This window comes from Pteropus alecto, unplaced genomic scaffold (genome assembly GCF_000325575.1).
Source record: "Pteropus alecto unplaced genomic scaffold, ASM32557v1 scaffold259, whole genome shotgun sequence".
Lineage (NCBI taxonomy): Eukaryota > Metazoa > Chordata > Mammalia > Chiroptera > Pteropodidae > Pteropus > Pteropus alecto.
In genome coordinates, this window is record NW_006442492.1 from 1,332,687 (window position 1) to 1,355,315 (window position 22,629).

Genomic DNA, 22,629 nt, shown 5'->3' on the forward strand with positions numbered 1-22,629 from the left:
TCACATCTAGGCTTCCCTGGGGATGAAGGGATGCATTTTTCACTTTAGTCAAGGCCCACAGATCCTACAGACTCAGCTCAGCTATCTCCTCTCCCAGGAAGGCAGCCACGGTCCACTCCCATGACTAAATGGGATCCTTCCTTTGGGATCCCAGAGTCCCCTGGCTCACCACACCATAAAACTTTTCTAAACAATTTTCCAGGTACTGTCCATTACTTTTTAAAATTAGAAATAATTTAGGCTCATTGTAGAAGAATTTTTAATAAAATTAAAAAATTGTATAATAAAAAAGCTGGATACAATGCTACATGTATGAAATATATACCTTGGAAATAAACACATAAAGGAAAAAAACAAGAAACTTATACACTGATGGTGTTGACTGGCTCTTGTTGGATGGTAGGACCCTGGGCCATTTTTATTTTCCATCTCTCTTTTTCTGTGTATTCTAATTCTCTACAATAAGTATGTATGACTTTGATAATCAGAAAAAAGATATTTTTTGAAAAAGGAATTTACCTTTTTACTTGCCTGTCTTCCTCCAGGGGGCTATGAATATTCCTCAGAGGGGAAAACTGCTTGAATTATTCCTCTATTTCCACCTCCCAGCATAGGGTGGGGCACATAGCAGGTGTGTAGTAAATATAGAACGAATGAATGAATGAATGAATGGAGTTGGGAATTGTGTAGCTCAGTGATTAAGAATAAAGGCTTTAAAATCAGACAGAATAGGGTTGGAGTCTGTTCTGCCTCTTAGCTGCTATGTGACATTGGGCAAATTACTTAACCTCTCTGAGTCTCTGTTTCTTCATCTATGAAAGGGGCTCAAATTCTTACCTCATATGAAGCTGAAAAAAGAGTATGGATGCACAGTCCCTGACAAAGACCAGACCCTCACTACCCTGCAGATATCACATCTGAAGCTGGAGGAGATAGGGAGTAGGTACTCTGCTGTCCCTTCAGAAAATGCAGACCAATCTCCCCAGTGCCTTCCTTCATGACCAGCCCACGTCCCTTTGCAAATCTGGGGATAATGGAAACAGCACAGGCTTTGAAAATCAAACTGGATTTAGCTTCTATCTCTGCACCCGATTAGCTGTGTCACCTCAGGCCAGTCACATCACCTCTGTGCTCCTCTGTATTCTCCCACAGAATGACAATATTACTAATAATGGCTGGCAATACTAGTGCTTCCTTCGTGCCTGACTTCGTGCTGAGCACTTCCCGGGCATTGATAAGTGAGGTGACATAGTGGTTAAGGTTCAGTGTAAGACTCAGAGTACCTGCGTTTAAATACTGGTTTACCCCCTCCTCCAGCTTGATAAATTTGGACTAGTTACTTAACCTCTCTGTGCCTCAGTTTCCTGCATGTAAGATGGAGTTGATATTGAATTGCTATGAAGATTACGTGGAGTTAATAGATGAAAATGTTTAGAACAGTACCTGGCACTTGGAAGGCACACAATCGATTTCACTTATATAATCATCACGATAGTCATCTGACATTAAGTACTTTTTTCTCCCAAGAGGAAACTGAGGCTCAGAGAGGCAAAGTGACCTGTCCAAGGCTGCATAATCAGTAAGTTACAGAACTGGACGTTGAACCCTGATTTGGCTGCTCAAGGCACAGGTTCTTGAAAGGCTGGGGCAGGTAAAGGACCCAGCAAGATGACGGAGGGCAGGTGTCAGTGCCACCCAAAATGTTAGACTTCCCGCCTGGTCCCAGCCCAGCCCGGGAGCAGCTCCACCCTCCCCTTCCTGTGCCACGATGCACTCAGAATCCTTTAAAGTCCTGCCTGAGCATCACCACAGAGTCCTCGTCCGCTTCAGGAAAACCAAATGTTTAGCGTCAAGTCAGAGAAGCGTCTCGTTTTTATTAGCGTTAACCTAATATGTTGTCTTCCCTTGTGGAACTCTGAATAAGTTAATCAAGGAAAGGCTGGATTTGTCCATTGCAATAATGCTGCCTGATTCCAAAGGCTGCTTGTTGAGAGCTTGGAGCTCTGGGCTTCTTATTTTCTCTTCCTTCTCTCTTTACATTTTATAAAATATGTCAGATTTCCAGGGACAAGGGTGGGGGCAGTTAGCATGGTATAGAAGGCTCACAAGCCTTGGAATTAAATAGACCTTGTTTCAAACCTCAGTCCCTCCACTTACTACTTACTCGTGTAACCTGGGATAAGTGACTTCTGAGTTTTAATTTTTCCCACCTGCGAAATAGGATAACAATAGTCTCTAACTTTTTGAGTTGTTGTGATTATTAAATAAGGCGATCAAACACTTATGACATGGTCTAGGCCATAATGACCATTCAATAGGTATTAGCTATTATTACTACTACTAATAAAACAGCAACTATTAAGTGACCTATTATTATGAGCCAGGAGATGTGACAAGCATTTCACATATATCATTACATTCAATTAATATACGAAAAGCAAACAGGGCAGTGGCTGGCATGAAGTACGTGCTCAAGAAATGGTAATAATTACTACTAGTAGTGGCAGTGGTATTTTATTCTCATAACAAACAGAGAGGTGTTATTATTGTTGTGGTACGTATCAATTGTGCTAGAAGGATTTACATTCTATCAGGGGACCTTGACAAACACAGGCAATTACCATTCATATAAAGGCCATGGCAGGAAGCACAGAGGAGGAGTATTTGATCATGCCTGGATAGGGGCTGGGGACGATTTCCCGCAGGTGAGCTAAGCTGAGACCTGGAGGAAAAGTAGTGCTAACCCTTGGAAGGCACCTCCAGCAGAAGGATGGTCACTCATTCAACAAATAGGTTTTGGGTATCACCTTAGTGCCAGGTGCTGTCCCAGGTTCTGACCGACTGGGGATAGGCAACGTCCCTGCCCTCATGGACCTGACAGTCTAGTAGGGGAGGCAGATTACAGACAAGGTAGCAAACATGTAAACGAGATGGTTTCAGATAGGGACAAGTATTGTGACAAAAATATAACTGGGAAATGTGGTTGTGACTGGGTAAGTGGAGTACTTTAGTTAGGACAGTCCCGAAAGGCCTCTATAAGAAGGCAAGGTTTGACTGAGGACCTGAAGGAAGGGAGGAAGGGAGCCATGCAAAGATCTAGGGGAAGAGCATCCCAGATGAAAAGGACTGACTATACAAAGGTCCTGAGGTTGGAAGGGGCTTGATGTGTTCAATGAATGGCAAGAAAAACAGAGGGGCAGGGTGTGGTGAGACGGGTAAGAAGTGTTACAAGATGAGGTTAGAAAGACAGGCCATGATAGGGACTCTGGAATTTATCCTAAGTGTGATGGGAGCATATCCTAAGATTCAGACTTGTGACAGACTTTGGGGCTTGCAAAGTACCAGGTGGAGTTTGGAGCACTGCGGTGAGATGGAGCTTGGTAAGTGGAAAGGAGGAAAAGAGAAGCCACGTCATGATTTCTCTATTAGGGTAGCACCTTACACCTCACCTGTGCCTACAAGATGGGGTCCCTTCCCAGGGTAGAGCCACGGGAATTTCCAGACCCCCTCTAAGAACCTACGATGTGTCAGGCATCATGCTAGGTGTTTTCATAACCATTGTCCTATTGAACTCTCAGGAGAAGCCTGGAAGGGAGGAGTCATTATTCCCATCTTACAGATGGCAAAACTGAGGCAAGACGAGGTCAAGCCCCTTACCTGGGCCACGAGTACCCTAATCTGTTCTGCCACTTCCCATCTCTTCGTCACCTTCTATGAACACTGGGTTCTTGGAGACACAGACTTCTAGGAAATCCCTGCGGGTGGGAGGGCAGGGCCTTTTGGATGAGCTAGGCGTGGGACAGGGTTGAAGCAGAGGAACACGCTCCCCAGAATGAGTCCCCTCCATTAATCCTGCTTTCCTCCATGGGGTTTTCCATGGCTGAATTGCAGCAGAAGTGTGACATGTGGCAGGGGACACCAAGGCTCGAGAGGTTTTCCTTCTGTCTTGATTGGTAGGTCCTCCCAAAACATATGACCCCCACTCTCGAAATGTCCACTCGTGTAAATCTCATGAATTGCAGGGGTTGGGGAGTCCTCCCCAGCATGCTGGTCCTATGGGCAGATGTCAGCAGACTCTGGGAGGCAGTCCTAGAGCCAAGCATTCAGACCAGTTGGATCTAATTTGAGCTCCAACACTGCCACTTACCAGCTGTGTGGCCTTGGGCAAGTGTCTTCATTTCTTCAAGCCTCTGTTTCTACTTCCGGGCCTAGGATCACACTCCTTGCTCAAGTCCATGGAGTGTAGTGAAAATCAAGTAAGGTAAACACACTCACAAAGAAAAGCCCTTTTTGACTCTGAAAGGCTAAGAGAATGCAACAAACTATGCTCAGAGCAATGATGGTCCCCAAGCGCCATCACCAAGGGGACCCGCAAGGCAGGCTGAGAGGCGATGTGGTGCAGCAGAAGCTCTTGGGCGCTTGGTGCCTCAGTTTCCTCTTCTTTGAAATGGGAATAATAGTGCCTTCCACAGAGAGTTGAGGTAATAATTCAATACGTGTAAAATGCTTAGGACAGTACCTGGCACATAGTAAGTGCCCAATAGATGCTAGCTGTTTTTATTTTCATGTGTATTTAACAAGGACTGGAAAAAGCAGCAGGGGAGGGTCAGACTTTGAACTCTGACAGACGCGGGGGTCAAATCCATGCTTGCTTGTTTGCAAGATGCATGACCTTGGGCAACCTACTTAAACCCTCTGAGCTTCAATTTTCTCCTCTGTGAATTAGGGATGATAATGAAACGTACTGTAGATCTATAGCTATAACTATTTGACAGCTGGTTCACATTAAACATTGAAAACTGGTGAGTTATTATATTATCATCTCCCCTCCCTTCTCCTCAGCCACCCTCCATGCCCAAATGCTCACTGCTCTTACCTCGCTCCTCCTCCTTCTCCCGGACGACCCTCCCCTTGAGGGCTCGGCTCCAGGCTCCTCCTCCGTAGTCTCCCAGCTTGGTTCTCTCGTTCCCATCCTTGCCCTTGAACCAGGGTCCGTACCTGCGGGCAATGCTCGTGGCTTCGCCCATGTCCCGGAATCCTCTGCCCAGATGCAAGTCACCCAGGAAGGGCAGCTCAGCGACCTCGGCCGGGACCCCCGCGGCAGGGTTGGCTTGGTTCTGGGAGACAGCGAGCTGGCCCACAAAGCCAGAGTGAAGGAAGACTAGGCTCCCGGCCGTCAGGTAAAGCACCAGAAAGGTAAAGAAACGCACAGGTTTCCGGCGGAAGTACCGCTGGAATTTGAACCAGAGCTTGGCCATAGCGGGATCATTCCGGACTGGCTCACTGGGGTTTGGCTGGGTGGGGTTTGGGGAGGGGAGAGAGGGCTTCCTTTCCCACGCTCCCTTTAGGGATGGAACCCGTGGGGGTCTTTAGTCTTATCCCCTTTGCCAAGGTGATTGCCAAGACCAGACCAGGAAGGCAAGTCCAGCACTTGGCTGAGGCCAAGAGAATGAAGGACTGAGCTCACTAGCTCTCTTGTGGTCAAAGTGAGCTTCTTTGGGCCATGAAAGGAGTTTTGAGGATCAGGACACCCAGGAGTTGGTCCCATTTTCCTACATCTTGCTCTTCACCTCAGCGAGTTTCCAAAGCACTTTGAAAATCGCAATCAGAGGAGGATTCTGGAGGTCACCGGCAACCACAGTGCACTTCTTGCCTTTTCTCAGCTCCTCAGGCCTGTCGGGGCTGGATTATTTCACTGAGGCCATTTCTGGCCTCTTCCCCAGTTGGGGACCAAACTTGGAGTGTCCATGTCGTGGAAACTGAGGCTGGTGGGCTTCCATCTGGTCAAGCATTTAGGGCTCGGGGCTGCCACCTGCAAAATAGCACAGACACAAGCATAAGAAGCCTCCACACAGAGGCCAGAAAGTCCTTGAACATTCTCAAGGGGCAATGCAGAGTCCAGAGAGGGGAGGACACCAATGGCCCAAAGCACCCAGCAGTGCTAGACAGAAGCCCAGTCCTGGGTCTTCCAGAACACCTGATTTTTCCTTTAAACCACATGGGAATTTGGGGGCCTACATCCCACTTGGTCTTGGTCTGCGGACAAGCTTTGTCTTGACGAGCACAGGTTCTTATGCCCCCACACTTCCTACACACTGCAAATACATGCTGATTCTTGACTTATCCGAAGTCCAAAAAGTACTTCCTAGATCCTCGCTGAACTGTCTGCTGGACCTGGCTGATATTAAAACAGATCGAACTTTTTTTTTTTCTTTTTTACAAAAATTTAGTGGGTACCTACTATGTAGCAGCTACTGTCCTAGGTGCTGTAGATAAAGCTGTGAATGAAAAAAAATTTAGATTATTTTTACAAAAATCCATTATACTATGCAGCAGGTACTGTCCTAGGTGCTGTAGATAAAGCTGTGAATGAGAGAGACAAAGTTCCTTTCCTCACAAGGTTCACATTCTAGTGAGAGAGATCAAATCCATAGCCCCTCTCCTCTATCCAAGGAGAAAAAGTAAAAAGAAGGGAAACAGGGTTATTTAGCAACATATTCATTCACTCGGTATTTATGGGGTTTCTATGGCATGCCTAACTTTGTGCCAAGCCATCAGCATACATTATCTCATTTATTCTCCCTCTCATTCCTATGTTTCCCCATTTTACAGATAAGAAAACTGAGACTACACGGTAGAGTCCACCAGTGAGTGGTGGTATTGGGATTTGAACCCAGAATGGTCAAAACACAAAACCCCAGCTCTTAATCACTGCCCTTTTGACTTTGTCTTTTCCCCACACGGTCTGGATATGACTCAGGAATTCAGAGATGGCCCCTGAAGCAGCAGCAGCCCATCTCCGCTGCCTCCCAGTAACCAGCAGTGGCTCACCCTTTGACAGGGTCCTCCAGAGTGTGGTCTGAGAAGCATCCAACTCAGAATCACCTGGAAGCCAAGTTAAAGATTCCTGACCTCTCCAACCAGCATCTCTGGTAGAGGGAGAAACCTGCAAGTGTCACAAGGTGCCTTCAGGTGATGGTAATGAGCATAAAGGTCTGAGAACCACTGCTTTATGAGTAAATGTTCAGGATCATCAGCCAGGAGGAAAATGGAATGTAAATTAAAAAACAGAAAACTCAATATGGCCAATGCTGTTTCACATCACCACCAGCAGGGGGACTCATAACAATCTCGGTCAATGCATAGGCTTCAACTGTCAGTCAATGGGCGATTTGAATGATGACGGCCTCTCCTAATCCAGATAGTGGCATAGGAGTTTAACTGTGGTTCAAGGTAGCATCCGCCAGTCCTCTATATGCCTTCCCATTCATTCATGAACTAAGTATTGAACACCTACTATGCACCAGTTTTTGTTCTAGGCACTTGGAACAGATTGGTGAACAAAACAGCCAAAAATCCATGCTCTTGTGGGGTTGAACTATTCGTTCATCCATCGATCCATCTATCAATCCATTATCCTTTTGTCCATTCATGAGTCCACCTATCCATCCAGCCATTAAGTCACAATCTATCCACTTACTCATTGATTCCTTAATCCATCCATCAATCTATGTACTCCTCCATCCATCTATCCATTCATCATTAATTTATTCATCCATCCATCCAACCATCCATCCATCTATATATTCATATGAACTGTAGCAGCCCATTCATCCATCTAAATCTCCACCTATCCATTCATCTACCCATTCTTTCATTCATTTAAAAACATGTGTTGCTTGCCTACTCTGTGTGCGCTTCGGATGCAGAAATAAATAATTCAGAGTCCCTGCTTTCAGAGAGTCCAGAGTCTACTGAGGAGACAGCAATTTAAACAATCACTATACTAGAGAGACAGTGATAAATCCGTAGTAGATATATGTATAAGATGTGGAATTAATTATTAATATTAATAACTCATGTTTGCTGAGCACTTATTATGTGCCAGACACTACTCTAAACATATAATACTCTAATTTAATCCTCTTAACAGTTCTATGTGGGAGATCCATATCTTTTACAGAGGAGAGGAAGAAGGCTCAGAGAGGTTAAGTAACTTGTCTGGGGCCACACAGCTGGTAAGTAGCAGCGGGGTTGTGAACCCCAGACTACTGAATCCAGGACCACATGGTTTATTCCTAACAAGGCTTCTAGTTGGGCCTTGTATCCCTTTGAAAATCTGATGAAAATTACAGATGTATACTCAGGAAAGAACCCTTGCACATAAGCTCCCAGATTTGGACTTATGATGTCAGAGAGTCTGTGGACTCTGGGGTGAGAAGTCCTAGAATATGGGATCCCAGAGGTATGAGGGTCTGAGACTGCCTGGGAGGATCAGAGAAGGCTTCCTCAGGGAGGATCTTTTTGAATTAGCAGTTCTCGCAAAAGGAGTCAGTTTTTTTGGGTAAAGAAACAGCAGAAGGATACCCTAGTAAGGAAGAACAACACATATAAAGGGCAGGTCACTGGGGTGGGGGGAGCAAAGGAGCTTAGGGCATGGTGGCAATGCAGTTAAGCAGTGGGAAGGGGACAGATTGTGGGGAGCCTTGAAAGCCACGCTCAGGAGTCTGCACTGCGCTCTAACGGCATGCATGGGAATCCATGGAAGTTTCATGGTCACACTGACACTTTAGAAAAACCAGTCTCTGATCAGCTTGAAAACCTCTGGGCAGTAGGTGGTGCCCCAGTAAACGTCCTGTAGATTACACACGTGCCAGATGTTTTTGCAGCTGGGCCAGGATGAGAAAGACTGGTAGTCCTCACAGGGATAGGCAGGGGGACACCAGTCCTTCCAGAGGCATGCAGGCAAGAGTATGGACTCTGGAGGCAGGCTGACCTGGGTTCAAATCCAGCCTCTTCCACCCGCCAGCTGTGTGACTGGGGCAAGACACCTCCTCCCACTGACTGAGGGTCCTCACCTATAAAGTGGACAGAAGAATCTTGATACCCTTCAAAACATATTGCTGGGAGGACTGAAGTGAAATTTCAGGGAATGTCTGGTGCATAGTAGGTGCTGAAGAAAAGTGCCCACTCCTGCCCCTTTCATGGGCACATGAGAACAGGATTTAAAGCCATTTGCCACAGCAGCAACATTGCTGCTGTGGAGATGGCAAATATTTCAGCTGTTGTACTCCCTCCTCACGGCTTTTTGTCTCTCTGAGGATATTTCTGGGTCTAGTCCTTTTTTGTTGTTCCCTTCTCATTCTTTCCTATTTCAACACATTTCTCCTCTAAGTGGGTGCCAAATGGGTTTTAAGAGGATAATGAGCTCATTAGGAGCTGGCAGGGAACAGAAAGAGACTGAGGCTTTGGTAGCATGGGGAGCAAAGGGGGGCCTCCTAGAAAGGACTGTGAGGAGGTGGGCTCCTCCTGGGGAGGGGATGCCAACTTGAGCTTCCCGCACCATCCTGCCAGTGCTAGGAGGTGGGGCGCTTACCTGGAGGGACTTAAACCTTGGGGGTGGGACCGTGTCTGCTCTCTTACCACATTAGCTCCAGCTTGTGGTACATAGTAGATCCCCCAAGAAATATTGGTGGAGGAAATGAGTGAAAAGAATCAGGGGACTGGCCTTGCCACCGGGGCTTAAACCTACAAGCATGGCTCCATGTCATGCACCAGAACATGTGGTGACAGCGTCAGAGAACTATACATTCAGCTCTGTGGAGGTGGCCTCCTGTATTACTCAACTCTGGGTGGTCCTGAAGTTCAGGATCCCTATTGAGTCACAGTCTCACCTCCCCAAGAGAACCCCATCTATCATTCTCTCCCCACACGTCTCCACCTCTCTTTGTCTCTCTCCTGACAGAAATTATACCCCAACAAGAATGGGAAATGAAGTTAACTGCCACTGGTTGAGCACCTACTATATGTCACGCACTGTGTTCAAAGGTTTTACAAACACATTTTCACAAATTCCTCCCTCCCGGCAACCTGAGAGGCGGATGCGATGGTTCTCCCCCATCCACAGATTGTGTACTACAACCCCGGGCAGGGGACTCGGGCTGGCCTTCAGCAAGCCCCTAGAGGATCCATAATGCTGGAGCAGATGCTTGCTAAGGCTGCCCGTCGTTGTTTCATACCTCTTCATTTAATGTGAGACCCCTCCAAGCCTCAGCTTCCCCATCTGTTGAATGTGGTAGATGATGTCTACCCTGCCTCCCTCCCAGGGCTAGTGTGAGTTTCCACAAGGATGAGGCCGAAGGGCCCCCTTTGTGAGAATGGCAGCATTTGGTTCCTGTGGTCCAGGTTTCCAGGCGGAGCCTCCGAGTGTCTAAACACAGCCTATTTTTAGCACCACAATGAACCTCTGGTGTTGAGCTGCCAAGAAAATGACTGGTGGGCAGAGCCACCCTGCAGGAAGGAAAAGCAGAAGGTGCAGACTGCCCTGAGGCTCCTTCCCCTGGGAGAGGCCATAGTGCTTCTTTCAGATTTCAGGGTCAGGCAGATCTGGCTGGAAGCCCAAGAGGCTGGACAGGGGGCAGGCTCTCCCTGCACAGGCCCCCAAGCCCTGGGACCAGCTGACCTGCTGACGATCCAAGCTTGGCCAAGAAACAGCTGCTGAGAAAGTGGGTTTGTGAAGTTTTGATTTCTTCACAGTTCTAGGAAGGAGACCCAGCTGGGGATCTCCAAGACACTGGAAGCCCATGTCAGAGGTGAAATTTTAGTCTTGGTCTAATGACAAAAATATCAGAAGTCACTGGTATTTGTTGAGCATCTACTATGTGCCAGGCACTATGCTGGGCACCTTATTTCCATTGTGCCATTTAATCTTCACTAGAACCCTTGGTGGTGATTATTAACCTCTCTGTGCCTCAGTTTTCTCATCCATAGAATGGGGGAAATAAGAATACTTATTGGGTCGTTGTGATGACTAAATGAATTAATATATGCAAATGTCGCCTCAGTGATACCTCTTATTATAATAATTTGTAGAGATTATATGTGGTTTTGCCTGCCCAGCACCCCTTTTTTTCTGGTATAAGGATCCCATTTTCCTTTACAGAACTTCTTCATCATCAATTCTCAGCTCATATAGCTTGGGTGAAAATGGAATCCCCTCACGAGTTGCTGCAAACATGCATACCTGTCTCCTGATACATGTGTACAAGAATTACTGTAGGAGCAAAATTGCTAAGTCTTATTGTGTGAGCATCTTATGACTACCCGAAATGCTGACTTGTTTTCCAAAGTGGCTATAACTCCCTTTGGTAGTGTAGGAGCATTCCTGTTGCTCCAAATACACATCAACACTTAATGTTGTCAGCCTTTTTCACTGTTGCCAGCCTGGTAGATCTGTAACAGATGCTGTATGTTCCCCATCCATAGCGTTAACTTCCAAATGCCATATGAAGGCAGCCTTAATCGATGACTGATAAGAGTGGCTGTATAAATGCTCTGGCTCCCTCATCCTGTATATTGTGTGGACCACCTCCAGGATACACACTTCCACTTATGGGTGTGCCATAGTGTAATGAGTCCATTGTGCCCATGGGGAACACGTTGTGTTGTTTTCCCAGGTTTGGCCACTCTGTGCAAAGCTGCAATGGGCACGTATAGACTTAATTCTTGGGCCAAAAACATGAAATTACTATGTCCAACATTTTGCATATATGTGTATGTCCACAGGGAAAACCTTGCTCCCTAATCACAGGATGCACTACCTCCTGTACCCTCACACACCTCCCATGAAGAGCCCCCCAAACCACCTTCTCTCCGTTCCTAGATCAGGGACCTACCTGCCACCACCCAGTGCTCACAGCTCACCATCCACATCCATTTTCACTCATCTTTCCAAAACTCGGGAATATAAATGAGAAGGCAAAGTGCCATTAGCTAAATGGCCTTTAACACCCAGCCATCTGCCATGATGTAATTAAATAAAAAAAAAAAATCAGAGGGAGCATATGGTGCCCATTATAAATAAATATTAAAATTTTGTTTCCCTGGGTAATGACTTCAGTGCCTCTTGCTCAAATTTTATGGCTATCGTCACTTACTGCAGGGAATCAGGCTTAGCGGAAATGACTTCCAGGAAGAAACATGGAAAGGGGTCAGATCTGATGTTAGGTATTCCTAATTTGAACCTGCCTCAGTTGCATGGTGGTTGTGTGATCTTCAGCAAGTGGCCTAAGACTTAGTTCACTCATCTACAAAATAGGACCAATCCACCCTGCTTTGTTGGGAAGGTATGAGGATTAAGTAAGCTAATGTGTTTAAAATATACAACACCATAATAATAGCATGTGCACTAGTATTTATTGAGCACCTACTTTGAGTCAGGTACTTTCTAGATATTAACTTATTTAATCCTTACAACAATCCTATATGAAAGGGCTCATTTGTTAGCCCCATTTTACAGATGAGAAAACCGAGGTTCAGAAAAGTTAAGTCACTTGTGCAAAGTCACACAGCTAGGCATGGTAGAGCAGAATTTGAACCCAGGTAGTCTGGCTCCAGAGCCTTCACTTTGCTAAGCCTGACATAACAGTTTCTCAATAGATGGTCATTCTATACTCCAACTTTGGCCAACTAAACCAACCATCTCCTTCCTTCTCATGACAATACCACTTACCCAGACTTCATCTCAATAAAAGATGGAGTTTTGATGAGTTGTGATGATTAGAGACCTCCCAAGGTACATGTGGAAGATATATTTTTGGAGGGGTTCATCTAGTGAATGACCCTTCAACCCTTGCTCACAGGGGTAGGTCCCAGTGGCCATGTTTATACCACATAAACCTGCCCACTGACATTGCTGGTGGACCATAGGTGGAATCAGATGTAAAACTAGTCAACCAATTCTTACCCTCTGGAATATGGAATTGAGATTAAGACATTCTGATCTCTGCTGGTCATTTTGACTAAGGACATTTAACCTTAGGAGCTCCTATCACAGCAAAAGTTAGCCTGCAAAGACAAGAAAAAGAAAGCAAATGAGCGAGGAAAGACTCCGAGACAGAGATGCTGAGAAAGCCTTGAGTTCCTGACTCATGGAGAGCCTTCCAGGGTTACGGGTAACACTGAATGAAAAAAAAATGGGTACTTTTCTTATCATGGTGCTGGGCATACAGCAGGGACTCACTAAGAGTTAGCTACAGTTAATCTTCAAAGGGCAACCATACAAAACTAAACATACTCTTACCATATGATCTAAAAATCACGCTCCTTGGTATTTACCCAAAGCGGTTGAATGCTTATGTCCACACAAAAATCTGCACATGGATGTTTATAGCAGCTTTATTCATAATTGCCAAAACTTGGAAGCAACCAAGATGTCCTTCAGTAGGTGAATGAGTAAATAAACTGTGGAACAGCCAGACAATGGAATATTATCCAGCACTAAAAAGAAATGATCTATCAAGCCATGAAAAGACATGGGAGAACCTTAAATGCATATTACTAATTGAAAGAAGCCAATCCGAAAAAGCTACACACTGTTTAATTCCAACTATATGAATATTCCAGAAAAGATACAACTTTGGAGGTAGTAAAAAGATCAGTGGTTGCCAGGAGTGAGAGGGGAGGGCAGGATAAATGGGGGAGCACAGGGGATTTTTAGGGCAGTGAAACTATTCTGTATGAAACTATGATGGTGGGAAAATGTGATTATACATTTGTCCAAACCCATCGAATTGTACCGAGTGAACCCTAATGTAAACCATGGACTTGGTGTGATAATGGTATATCAACGTAGGTTCATCAATTCTAAGAAATGGCCACTCTAGTGGGGAATGTTGATAGTGGGGGAGGCTGTGTGTAGTTGGGGGCAAGGGGGTCTATGAGAAATTTCTGTACTCTCTGCTCAATTTTGCTGTGAACCTAAAACTGCTCTAAAAAGAAAAGTCTACTTTAAAAAATAAAAGAGGTAATTATATACTTGAAAGGAACCTACTGGAGTAGATGTCAATAAACCATCCAAGCTGGGGGCTGGGGGCAAGGGACTGAATCGCAGGAAGGGAGAGGAGTGTTGAAGGGGACATGAAGGGGTAAAATGACAATGTCCCTTGTCCAGTGGTTTGACAAATGAGGCCCAAGGCGCAGGTCACCCAATCCACTGGTCTTCCCTGTTAGGCAGCTGGCAGTCCTTCTTTGAACCCAGATCACTTTCCTCCCAAGAGAGAATTCTAAAGAAAGGCCCCAAATCCCTATGATTAAGCCATCTGAAGTCATCCTCCTCCACCAGGAGCTGCTGTGTCATGGGTCAATAAGTGCACATTTGCATAGTGTTTCTTCACACATTGCTAATTGTCTGGGGGGAGATAATGGATGGCTCTGCTGGTTCTGGGCAGAATGTTTACCCACAGGGGCAGGCCTTCAGGGGGTGGCAGAGAACAGGCGGGGAAGCAGGGAGGGAGGGGAAAGGATGGGATGGAATAAAAGGAAAGGGAATGGAACAAAGAGAAGTCGTGACTCCCAGGCAGTAAGAAGAAGTATTACTTAGTGAACCTTGGCTTTCGTTGTGTGTGTGTGTCCTGGATGACCATGTAAAAGGCATTTCTCACTGTAGGTCCATTAAAATCATTTGTAAGTCCTAGTGATGAAGAAGAGGAGGGGAGAACTACTTTGGGTAGGATGGTCACAGAAGGACCCACTGAGAAGGCATTTGAGCTAAGATCTGAAAAACGAGAAGAAGGCAGCCATGGGAAGATCTGGGGCAAGAATATCCTAAATGGAGGGGACATAATACAAACTGAGAGGTAGGAAAGGGCCCAGCACATCTGAGGAACCAGAATGGAGGGCAGGGTCAGAGTGGAGAGAATGGGGGTGGGGGGGGGGCGGGGGCTGGGGAATGGAGGTCCATGGGGAGGAAGCAAGAGAATTAAAATGTTAAATCAAGCTGCCTTCAGAGACTGCAATATGCTGATCAGCCCTTCAGCCAGGCCAGGGGGATACCTTCAGAACAAAGGAAGATTTCTATTGGGATTGCTAACAACCCAATTCCCATAAGGCGGAGGAGAAACAGGAAAAACAGAGTCTTTAAGTGGCTGCCCTACACAAAATAAAATCGTTCATTCCCTATAGCTAAAACCATAGGGAACCTATGGATTAAAGGCTGGGAACTGCCAGCAGGCCTTTGGTGCTATATATTCTTACTTTTTCATGCTACATACTTCCCTTTCCCCTTCCTCACTGTTGCCCATATCAAAGGAAATGAGTAAAGTCTTTCAATTATAACTCACAGGAACTAAAGCATCAGGGGGACTCCATACTGCAGGGGCCCATGGATTCTGCTCAGGGCTCTTTCCTTCTGTGTACAATGAGGAGTTGGAAGAGGCGGCCGCTCAGGACCCTTCCTGTCCCAAGGGGCTATAGCATGACTTGGTGGCTCTCAGAGGCTGAGCTGGGGTCAAGAAATGTTTGTTGATTGGAGGGGCTGAGATTAGACCAAGGTCCAGGCCCTTGGCAGGTTCAGTGGTGGTTCTAGAATTAATTTCTGGGTGAGGCTCAGGGGAAAAATCTGGCAGGAAGGGCAGGCTCAGGGCTCAACCTGACACTGCAAAGGATGCTGAGCACTAAGATGAGGTGACAACTTTCATCACTATCAGCGGTTGGCAACTTTCATCGCTATTAACTATGACCTTGGCCAAACTGGCCTGCAGCTTATTTTTGTAGGCCCTAGAGCTAAGAGCGGCTTCTGTATTTTTAAAGAGTTATGAAGAAGAACAAAGATAAGGTGCAGCAGCACAGCAACAGCCTACGTCTGGCCCACAAAGTCTAAAATATTTACTATCTGGCCCTTCATGGAAAGATTGGCCAACCTTGATCTTTATCAGCAATGGAGGCTGATGGTGGACATCACAGGGCTTAGGGCCATGGAGGTTGACCTGTCCGTCCTCAAAGACCATGTTCTGATGTCTCAGTAACTTCCTTAGAGCAAGTGACAAAGAGCTGGAAGGAAGCCTGGAGATCCAATACCTAGCAAAGAGCCTCCTTTAACAGCAGGGGACAATGAGATCAGAGAAATTCAAGTGAAATAACCCCGATCTGTGTGAAATGCCTCGCATGGACCGGGACTCAAGTAAGTGTTCAGTAAGTATTAGCTTTTGCTATTGTCATTGTTGTTGTTGTTGCTGTTGCTGTTGTTGTTGTTGGTCTTGTTATTATATTATTATACCATAGAATTGAAGAGTTGTTGTTGTTGTTGTTGTTGTTGTTATTATTATTATTATTATTATTATTATACCATAGAATTGAAGAGTTCACAGGGCCCTTAGAAAAAGGCTAATACAAGTCTGTTATTTTACAGAAGAGAAACCTGGGGTTCAGAGAGGCCAGAAGAGTAGCCCAGGGTCACACAGCCAGACCAGAGCCAAGCTGGTTCCAGGACCAGGCCTGCAGGTTTCTTCCCAGTGCATACACCTCCCGCTGCCAGCCCCACCTCCCCCACCTGCACCTACCACAAGCGAATTGCCATATGCTGGCTCCACGCTGGCCATGGCAGAGTAAACTCTAATTTAGGAACAGTGACGGCTCCCATTAGCAACTCTTCTCCAGAGAGGAATTTTCCACCAGGAGTTTCCCTAACAAGAACCACTGTCTCCAACCCCAAGTAACCCAAGCCTAGTCTTTTTGTCCATGCCAGTGTGTGTGTGTGTGTATGTGTGTGGTCTCTGCACAAGTTCAAGTTCTCTTCTCTCAGAGAGCACTCAGTGTCCTTGGAGGGGCCGCCAACCCCTGCAGCTGACTCAGAGCAGACTTAGAGGAAGCCCATCAGAGCTGGAGGGAGGCCCCTTCACAATCCACAGGCCAACTTCCTCATGGGCAGATGGGGAAACTGAGGCCCCCAAAAAGGGGAAGGTAGAGAGACTCCCCATGGTCTTGCAGTGACTCTACCCAGACCCAGGCCTCTGGACCTCAGTCTTAAGCCTTGGCACCCTTGCTGGGAAGGAAGGAAGATGGATAAACTACTATTTGTTGCGCACCTACTGTGTGCCAGTTCCTTCCATTTACACTGTCATTGACTCCCTCCAGTGGCTGCACTTGGCAGACTGGTTTGATTCTCACGTTACTGATGAGGCAATCGAGGTGGGGGAGGTCAGCTGGCTTGCCAGAAGTCAGAGCTGGTGAGTGGCAGAGCAAGGCTCAGACTCAGGCCTGTCCAACTCCAGAACCTTAATCATAACCTCTACGTGACATCACCTCCTCTGCGGGGCCAGTGGGGTAATTTGAGGGCCTCCACACCCAGGGAATCTTTCTCCAAGGAGCCTGTTCAGTAAGCTGAGGCCCTTCTTGAAGCCCCTCAGCTGGAAATGAGGGAAATGAGCCCCTTCTAGAAGGCACGGAGGTCCTTAGAACTCTGTGGTATGTTCACCATGTCCTTCAGTGGCCCAAGGAGTTCTGCTGGCATCCAACAGAGATGTCCCCTCCCACAACAGCAACCACTGCTAGAAACTGACCAAGCTTCAGCTCCTTCTTGGCTCACCATCAGCATACCATCTAGAACATGGCATGGGATCATATGTATACACATGCCAACAGAGACACACGCATGTGTGAACATGTACATCCCCAGGCCTGCCACCTTTCCCCACAGCACATACACATATGGCACCCATCCTTATCTGTCCATCCCCACTGACAGCATGTGGCAGGAACCTTCCAACTGGCTTCACAGAAGCAGCAGGGACTCTGTGACTTGCCCAAGAAACATGTTTAGTGTGACATGCCAAAGCTTTTTATTCTGACCAAACATTGTTTCTTACCTTCTGGGACTGTCAAAAGAATAAACCAGCATACATCTTCGAAAGTCTAGACCAGGGTTTCTCAACCTCAGCACCGCTGACATTTCAAACTGGATAATTCTTTGTTGGCAGAGGGGTGGGGTGAGGGTCATCCTGTGCATTATAGGATGTTAAAGCAGCATCCTTGGCTTCTACCCACTAGCTGCCAGTATCATCCCCCAGTCATGACAATGAAAAACCTCTCTAGACTTTGTTCTAGACCTTGCTCTTAAGAATACACAAAAGAGTGGACCGGAATACCACTCTTGGACCCATCTGACTCCAGATTACAGAGTTTTAGTCTTTGATTCTAGAGCTCAGTTCTAGATTTGATTCTAGTGCTTTATCATAAGATTCTACTGTATGGTCTCATGCTAGAATGCCTTCCAGTGACCAGGATAAAAGATGTGCCCATGAATTACATATTTTAAGTCATCTCTAAATTTCTCAGCAATTATAGAATGCCAAGGGTCAGTGGCCAGGAGCCACTTCAGTGGAAAAAAACCTCCCTTCAGCAGGGAAAAACAGCAGGGTAGAAGCACAGCAAGGTATGCAAAGACATGGTACCTCTTGTATGGTAGGTCCAAGAGTGACTTTTTTTTCATTTTGTTTATCTGTATTTTCTTTTTCCATAGTTGGCTGTGGTGTAAAAAAAGAGATGCAGAGAGCATGAATTTTGATGTCTATTAGACTTGGGTTGGAATATGGCTTCAATACTTACTAACATTGAGAAGATGAGGAGCCACTTTCCCTAAACCTCATTTTCCTCATCTGCAAAATGGGATGAGAATGATGGTACCCACTGCCTGGCTGTTGAGAGGCTCAGCATGGGGCCAGGCACACTTCTGGGCCTCAACACAATCAGAGTGATTTTTTAACTTCATGTTTGAATCAGTGCAGGCAGCCATCGCCTGGCTGGAGGCATATGGGTTCTGGAATGTGTTGGAGTCATCTGAGTTGTAGGTTGGCTCTGTGACTTCATAATACAAGACCTTGGGGTGGGGCATGTCCACTGTCTGAGCCTCCTTTTTCCTGACTTGTAAAATGGGCACAAAGCTGCCACTTCTCAAGGTTCCCCATCTGGCACCAGCAGGTGTGCCTTACTATTATTACCCCATCTCACAGGACTGGCGAGCACAGAACCAGGCAGGGTGGACTGGGAAGAAGTTAGAACTGGAGGCAGCGGGAGGGCACGTCCACTGTCTGAGCCTCCTTTTTCCTGACTTGTAAAATGGGCACAAAGCTGCCACTTCTCAAGGTTCCCCATCTGGCACCAGCAGGTGTGCCTTACTATTATTACCCCATCTCACAGGACTGGCGAGCACAGAACCAGGAAGGGTGGACTGGGAAGAAGTTAGAACTGGAGGCAGCACCTTATCCCTCAACTTATTTGTGATATTTCTAAAAAAAAAAAGGCCTCACCAGCCCCAACATTATTAGGTCGTTGCTGTCATGATGTCTTTAAATTTAGATGGAACACCCCACACACAAACACGCATCCACCCACCCATCCCCAGGAATAAATCCGGCAGGGTGGGAGGGAAGGTCTGTCTCTTTATATAGCCCAGGGAGAGAGACAGGAGCTGGTTTGGTGCTGCAGGCTGCAGCACTCAGGTGGGGGTTGGAAGGGTCTCCTCTCAGTCTGCACAGGAGGACCTTGCCTGCCTGGGGCATTGAACAGGAAGTTGGGACACTTGCTCAGCTAAAGAAATAGGTGAGGGGCGATGGTCACAGGCAAGACTAATACAGTGAAGGGTGGACTAAATGACTGCTAAAGTTTGTGGTTTCAGATCCGGGCAGACAGGTTGGGTGTCCTGGGTGAAATTCAGAGCCTCTCTGAGCTGGGATTTCCCCAACTGTTAAGTGAAGTGATGCAGGCTCTTTTTATGGTCCTACAGTGCCCTGCACTTTTCGCTTTCTTGAAATTCTTAATTTTTGAGCAAGGGGCATCTTAATTTTGCACTAGACCATGCAAATTATGTAGAGGGTCCTGGGTGGTTGTGAGGGCTGAAGGGGGCTCCTGACTGTGAAAGCCCCAGCCCCCTGTAGGGCAACTGGTGGAGACTGAAGCCTGGTTTCTCACATCCTTTCCTCTTCCTGTCCCACTTTTCAAGCTCCTTCTATGACTGTGCAGCCCGGGGCAAATAGATTGCCCTGTGTCTCCAGTTTCTCTTTTGTAAAATACAAAAACAAAAACAAAAAAACCTACTTTAAAATTTCTTCTGGCTCCTACTTATTGTCCCCTCCCTACCCCATTCAAACTATAATTCATCCATCCATTTATTCATTTATTCACTCAACAAATATTCACTGAGTGCCAGCTACCTGCCAAGTCTGGCCTGGACCAGGGGATCAATACATGGGGAGAGTTTATGTTGTACGAACTTCACAAATGCATCATCTCTGGAGAAAATTTCTCTTTCCTCACCTCAAAAGATGTCTGCTCTGATCCACAGGCACCAGTACTTACCAATCATCCCCAGTCTGGGGGTGCATCATGTTTTTATCTCTTCATTCGACAAACATCTATTCAGTACCTATTGTAGGCCTATTGTAGGCCAAGTGTGGTGGATACACACCCCTGTAGAAGGCGTGGCCCCTACCACGAGGAAGTTGACAACCTTATTTTTTAACTTTTAAAATCCTGGGGTCTATGTTGATTTTAAGCACTAACAATGACAGTTTCACTTGTTGAGCTTCTAGACCTTGAAATGCATAATTTCTAATGACTTTGTAATTAGTCATTAGGTGGATGCTATTCTCTCCATTATACAGATGAGAAACTGAGGCTCAGATAGGTCAAAGGATTCATTCACGGTCACACAGCTCACAAGTGGCAGAGCCGAGATTTCATCCCAGGGCTGTGTGGCTCCAGAGGGCTTTTTGGAGACACTAATACCTATTCGAATAGCAGTTTATCTCCCCAAAGAAAACTTGGGCTCCTCAGGCCTTGGAGCCTGGCTTTGAGTCTTCTCCTCATCTCCAGAGCTCACTCATAGCTTGGGACAAGGCATCTTCTAGCCAAGTCCGGGCTGAGTGTCTGGGCACACCACTCCTGAATGAATCCTGAGTGCAAATGTCAGTCCCACCACCGCCAGACACAAGGGGGCCTTTTCTGTGCTTCTCACACATCCAGATGGTCCCTGAAGTCTCCTGAATCAGAAAAAGACATTCAAGGTCAGAGAAAGCCATTGGCCATGATCCGCATGGGGCTGAAGCTTGAGGCCCCAGCTGAGATTTAACATGGCCTTTTGATCCCATTCAGTTAGGCAACTCAGTGCTTCCCTGTGATCTCAGGGAGGGTGCACAGCAGGAGTTCTTAGACTGGAGCAGCCTGGAAATCCTCTGGAAGTGGCTAGGGCAGGCCCTAGGGGCTCCTGATTAAGCAGGTCTGCAGTGGGGCCTGACGATGTGCATTTCTAACAAGCTCCCAGGTGAGCTGCTACTTCAAAACTTTTGTCTAGGTAATTAGAGTGGCCCACATGGAAGTGATTATGGGAGGCTGGGAGAAATCAGGACAAGATCCTCTGGGAAGGAGCATAGCCTCTGGGGCAGAGCAGACCTCGATTTAAATCCCAGCCCCACCATCGGTATCCATGAGACACAGGGCGTGTCCAGGAGCCTATCTGAGCCTCAGTTTCTACATGTTAACCCCACAGTAACTTCCTCAGAGGTTGTGGTGAGGATTAAATGAGTGATCCTTATAATACCAATAATAAAATAAATACTCAGAAAGTGCATGGATGTGCTGTTATAGGTTGAATTGTGTCCCCCAAATTCGTATGTTGAAGTCTTAACCCCTAGTACCTCAGAATGTGACCTGATTTGGAGATCAGGGTGTTTACTAAGGTGAACAAGTTAAAATAAGGTCATTAAGATGGGTCCTAATCCAATATGACCGGTGTCCTTATAAAATGGGAAAATTTTTGTGTAGACAGATACAGAGAGAAGGTGATGTGACAACACAGGGAGAAACAGCCATCTATAAGCCAAAGAGAGAGGTCTGGAGCAGATCCTTGCCTCGCGGCCCTCAGAAGGAGCCAGCTCTGCTGACATCTTAGTTTCGAACTTCCAGCCTCCAGAACTGTAAGACAATACATTGCTATTGTCTAAGCCAGTCTGTGTTGCTTCCTTATGGCAGCCTAAGACACTAACACACAGACTCTCTGTGGAACACGCCCAGTCTGTGGTGCTTCCTTATGGCAGTCCTAAGACACTAACACACAGACTCTCTGTGGAACACCTCAGATTTTTTTCTTTTTTTTTTCACATTAGAAAATTTACACGTGGTCTGGTAAAAATGCACACATGTTAAGTGCACACAGGTCAGTGGACTCTTACCTATGTAAACGCTCATGTGACCCCACCCAGTTAAGACACAACATTCTGTTCACCCACAGAGGCTCCCTCATGCTCTCCCCAACCCCGCCAGCTCATCCTGCCTTTCCAGAGACAATCACTAGTCTAACTTCTATTTCTGTAGATTAGTTTTATACATTCTTAAACCTCATAAACAGCTGAATAATACGGAATAGAGAAAGCCCTTTAAATTTAAACTAACTTGACCCTCATAAAAAAACCAAACGACCCCTGAAAAAGTACAATGGTTATCTCCATTGTATAGATAAGGAGTCAGAGGCCCAGAGAGGTTCAGTAACTTGCCCAAGGTCACATAGCTAGGGTATAGGTGGCAGAACCAGGATATGAACCCGGAGAGTCTGGCTCCACTCACTGTACTTAACTGCTCTGATAACACACAGTAAGTGGCCAGTAAATATAATCATAGTGACGTCTACCAAGTAATAAACTCTAACTCTGGGCCAGGTACACTATATTATTTATACACTATATAGCAGTACCAGCAGTAAATACTAACACCATTCCTCTTTTACAGAAAACTGAGGCTCGGAGCAGTTGCGATGCATGCCCAAGATCACAGGACTAGTTAGTGAGCGGCAGAGCTGGGATG

General features: G+C 46.3%; 1 protein-coding gene across 2 annotated transcripts in view; it reads right to left on the reverse strand.

Annotated features, from left to right (window-relative positions):
• The window catches only part of WSCD2 (WSC domain containing 2), a 101,475-nt gene that overhangs the window by 42,491 nt on the left and 36,355 nt on the right, over positions 1-22,629 (reverse strand). For both annotated transcript variants that reach the window (XM_006922176.3, XM_015597311.2), the window contains exon 2: positions 4,877-5,812. In XM_006922176.3, the coding sequence (XP_006922238.1) occupies positions 4,877-5,258 (382 nt within the window). In that variant the 5' untranslated portion in view covers positions 5,259-5,812. The remainder of the gene's footprint in view (positions 1-4,876; positions 5,813-22,629) is intronic.